The sequence below is a fragment of the Plectropomus leopardus genome, unplaced genomic scaffold (genome assembly GCF_008729295.1).
Source record: "Plectropomus leopardus isolate mb unplaced genomic scaffold, YSFRI_Pleo_2.0 unplaced_scaffold13302, whole genome shotgun sequence".
NCBI lineage: Eukaryota > Metazoa > Chordata > Actinopteri > Perciformes > Serranidae > Plectropomus > Plectropomus leopardus.
Genome location: NW_024614173.1, coordinates 1 through 4,225, shown reverse-complemented (window position 1 = coordinate 4,225; position 4,225 = coordinate 1). Strand labels below are relative to the sequence as shown.

Below are 4,225 nucleotides of genomic sequence, written 5' to 3'. Positions count from 1 at the left end.
TAGTTGCTTAATTGTTTGTTTGTTACCCAATTTATTTTTACCTTTTAGGGGTCCGGGTTGGGTGGAGTATGTGTGTTTGAGTTTTTGTGTGTATATTGACTGAAAAACCTATAAAATAAAGTTTTGAAGAAAAAAAAATGATCCATGCACACTGTACAGCTTGTGCAAAAATTAAAATGCCTTTATTTTACATGACAATATAGATTAAAAAGATCAAACACGTTGTGGCAACAGGTCTTCACCGCATAGTTGTGTTTATTTTTCTGTCTAAAATGACTGTTTGGTTAATAGTAATTTCTGTTTGTGTATGAGGAACAAAAACATGAATTAGTAATTGTTCCTCTCAAGCGTGACATGGCATAACATTATCGTACCGCAAGCTCATCTGTGTTCCTCTGCCGGCATTCTTCCTCAGGCTCCTCCTTCCCTATGAGAGGCACATTAAAGGCGAACATGACAAACCCCTCCCCTTGGCCAAACCCAGGAAGCAGGAGGGCGGCCAAGACAAGGCTTCAGGAGCCAAAGCCAAAGGAGCTGGGGCCAAGAAACTCAAAGGCCCCAACAATCCCAAGCTGGGGAGTAAAAAGGACAGAGGGGAGACAGTGAAAGGCCAAGAACAATCACAGGTCAGTCACAGACTTCTGCCTCATCAGGATTCCTCCATGCTCGAAATTCAATTTGAATCTCCCTGTGCTTTCACATGACTGCTTCACCCTTTGTCTTCTTATCTTTGAAATTGCCAGATAATAAGAAAATATAGGAGTGTCCTGTTTATTATACTTTGTGAAACAACTATCATTTTTCTGCGTGCAGGACTCCAAGGGGAAGAAGGAGAATCACGAGCTGTCCGCAGCCATAAAACAGGAGGTGTCTCTAAGAGATGAGCCAATTGTAATAGAGGAGGAAGAGTTACATCTTACTCTAAAGAAGGAGGAGTCCTTGGCGTTGGAGCAGCCGTCTTCGCTCTGCCCCAAAGAGCCGGTCTGCAGAGCCCCACATGCAGGTCTACCCCTCCACGCTGGTCCCCAGCCTGAGTGGAGGCAAATCAGTGAGGCCCTGCAAGCAAAACTCTCCTGTGAACAGCAGACTGAAGGGCATTTCATTCCCAAAAACCCCTATCTGCCTCACCGCTGGGATCCGAACAAACCTGTCGCTCTGCCGGAGCCCTCGTCTAGGGTCAAAGACTCCATAGAAAGTCACGGCGGGAGAGTGGGGAAAGTGTTACCAATGTGTAAGCAGGCAGATAGACAGTGTATAGACTTGAGCTCAGATTCCTACCCTGAGAAAGAAGACTATGGGGTCATTAAGAAGGAGTCGACCCAGAGCCCCGCACAGACGGCGGCCTACTGCAAAGCCAGCCAGGGAGTCATGTCTCCTTTAGCCAAAAAGAAGCTCCTCTCCCAAGTGTGCGAGTCCAACCCTTTCTCCTTTACGTCCTCTCTTCAGCCTCATACGGTGGCGTCTTCTCTCCCTGTCATATCAGTGGCTGAGAAGGAGAAAAGAAAGGGCGAGGAGGAGGTGGCGGGACAGAGGTGTGCGTCGGACAACATCCCGGAGGTAGCGCCAATTTTTAGGCCGTCAGTCATCCAGCACGCCCAGAGCAGTAAGCCTCACCAACAAGCTGCCGCAGAGAGGAGCGCCGCCGGGGAGCTCTCAGAGACTTACAGCTGCCGGACGAGCCATCATCTCCAGCCACAAGTCAATCCGCCGTGGCAGCCGTATCTCCCCAGAACGCACGCCCAAGATGGTGCTGAGAATGCTGGGGAGACGTTACTCCAGGGCGCTCAGCCTCGGAGCTACACAGGCGACTGCTACTCCTCCCCGCACCTCCACAGTCTGTACCGGCAAACTGAGAGCTGCCTGAGCCAGGAGAGGATGGTTGGCTACTCCAACGGAGATCGGCGAGAGCGCTACGCCAGGGACCACGAGAGCAGCCAGGGGTTTGTCTGTGGTGGCCTAGAGCAAGAGGGCTTGGCGTACAGATCTCACTATAGTGACAGGACTCAAACACATGCAGAGAGGAGAGAGGCGGACGACGAGCCAAGAGACTTTACAATCTCCAAACCTCTCTCTCAGAGGGTGTCCTCCTTCTCCAAGCCTTCCTTCTGCAATCTCCCTTATCCCATCATAGGTTTGGATTCCCACCCGAAGGCATGCAGAGTTCCCCCTATGACCATCTCTCCCTCCAAACAGAGCCCTGCCGAGTCCTCGCAGCCATTTCCCAGCCCGAAAGCTTCAGGCGATTCGTCCCTCACCAGCCCCAATCGACCCAGCAAACGGAGTCTTGCGGAGCCCGAAAGCGAGGAGGTCCCAGAGCGTAAAGTCCGTGTTGTGACGCCAATCCACCCTGCCGGCGCAGTTCGACGCAGTGACCCCGAAGAGCTAAAACCAGCTGAGCCAGCCCACGCCGTTCACCTCAACAACCATCTCCCTGAGGGCCACCCAACAACTACCTACCCTCCACCGCACGCCGCACCCCTCTACACTGCCATGTACCCACCCGGCAGCCTGGTGTCCCCCGGGGCGCAGGATGGGCTCCAGCAGCACCCGGGTCTGCAGCAGTACCTAAAAAGCCAGTCAGCAGTGTCCCCCCTCGTCCCCCCGCTAGCCTTCCACTCCATGATGCTCCACAGGCAGCTGCTCGCCGCCAGTCCCAGTCCGCACCACTTCTACAGGCACCCAGGCAGGGCGGCGCTATACGGGGACCTGCTGCACCACCTGTACCCTCTCTCCACCCTCCCACCTCCTCAGCTGTCCTCGGTACACCCCAGCACCAGACTGTGAGGAGAAAGGATGATTTATTTCTCCCTCTTCATCCTCAAAAACTTTTTCAGCTTCTCTTTCTGTCTCTCTTGCTCGGGGATTGTGGCTCAGTCGAAAAACAAACACTGATTATAAAACTTTGGCTGATTACAGACTTAAAACTCATCAGTCAGGCAGACTGAAAATTCCATTTCTTTTTTTTATTTGTGTATGCATTTGTTTATATACTTTGCACTGTTCTTTATTTTGTATCACCACTTACTGTATCTTTTTTTGTTATTGTTGTTGTATCCTTATTTGCACAATGCTCATGTGTATGTGCTCACAAATCAGTTTGCCGCTCTCAGTCACCATGAGTCAGGTTGTTGCTCTGGAACGTGTGAAAAGTGGAGGGCAACAGAGAAAAGCCATTTGTTTACTGCGTCTGAGGGCTAAACTTTTTTGCTTAAAAACACTAAGTAACAAGTAACACGACAGCGTCGATGAAATTCTTTATATAACTTTTAGAGGTGCGTTCACCGTCATGTTCAGCAGCTGTTTAGTGCATTATTACACTTTAGGCAGCCGGTGGTGTTGCATCTGTTTACATGTCTCCACGCTGAAAGCTGTTGTGCCACAGTAAATCCACCTGGACTCCTCGGCACAGACACTCACTGCGGTGCTGCATGACATGAGATCGTTTTATCATAACATTCAGAGGTGCTGTGTGTAACAGATGTACTGTAGACTCACTCAGTTCAGGTTTTTATTCGTTAAATATTTCAGATCATACAACGAGCAGTTCAATCTGTTGACAAATCACGAATGTTTTTTTGTTAGAGTTAATGAAAAGACATTTTAATATTTTTTTTTTTTTACTTTCTAGATTGAAAGTAATTTGATCCCAAAACCCCCTTGTGATGAGTAGACTGTAGCAGCTTGTTTTTGTCTGTAGGGCCAGCATAATGAAGCAGCCTTCTGCTGTGGAATGCTCACCACAAGAAATCAGCATTTCATCTTTTTGTTCTCGACTTGAAAAGCTTTTTTTTTTGGCAAACAGACTTGTCTTTTATTCAACACGCTGAAAAGACTCACTGTATGATTTGATAGGAATGTTGTCACTTAGGATATTATTGCTTTGCAAATATCTGTGCCTTTCGCAGTCTTGGATTAGAGTTAGCACTACAGTTGTTAAGGTTTATCTCCTGTAGCAGGGTAGAAAAATATCTATTACTGTCACTCTTGTCTGAAATGCATTCAAAAACTATATGGCACACTTGGCTTTCAGACACCAGACTTGATAGGTAAGGCACAAAATGTAACTTTAAAAAAATGCTTTAACCTGATGGTTAGTATTTGTGCTTAAATGACTCTATTTACTTAGCTTAACTGTGTCAGAACAAGAAAAGATTTACTGATAGTTGATATTGACACAGGTCTGGTGTCTGTCATCCGCAGGGCATGTGTGCTCTATGTGTTTTCT

The 4,225-nt window shown here is 48.0% G+C and overlaps 1 protein-coding gene across 1 annotated transcript; it reads left to right on the top strand.

Annotated features, from left to right (window-relative positions):
- Positions 1 to 353: 353 nt before the first annotated feature.
- LOC121963934 (AT-rich interactive domain-containing protein 5B-like) lies at positions 354 to 4,219 on the top strand (the record flags this gene model as incomplete). The annotated part of the gene is made up of 2 exons (XM_042514171.1): positions 354 to 626; positions 814 to 4,219. Coding segments are annotated over 2 exons (2,244 nt in total), but the record flags the coding sequence as incomplete, so codon positions are not given.
- Positions 4,220 to 4,225: the final 6 nt, after the last annotated feature.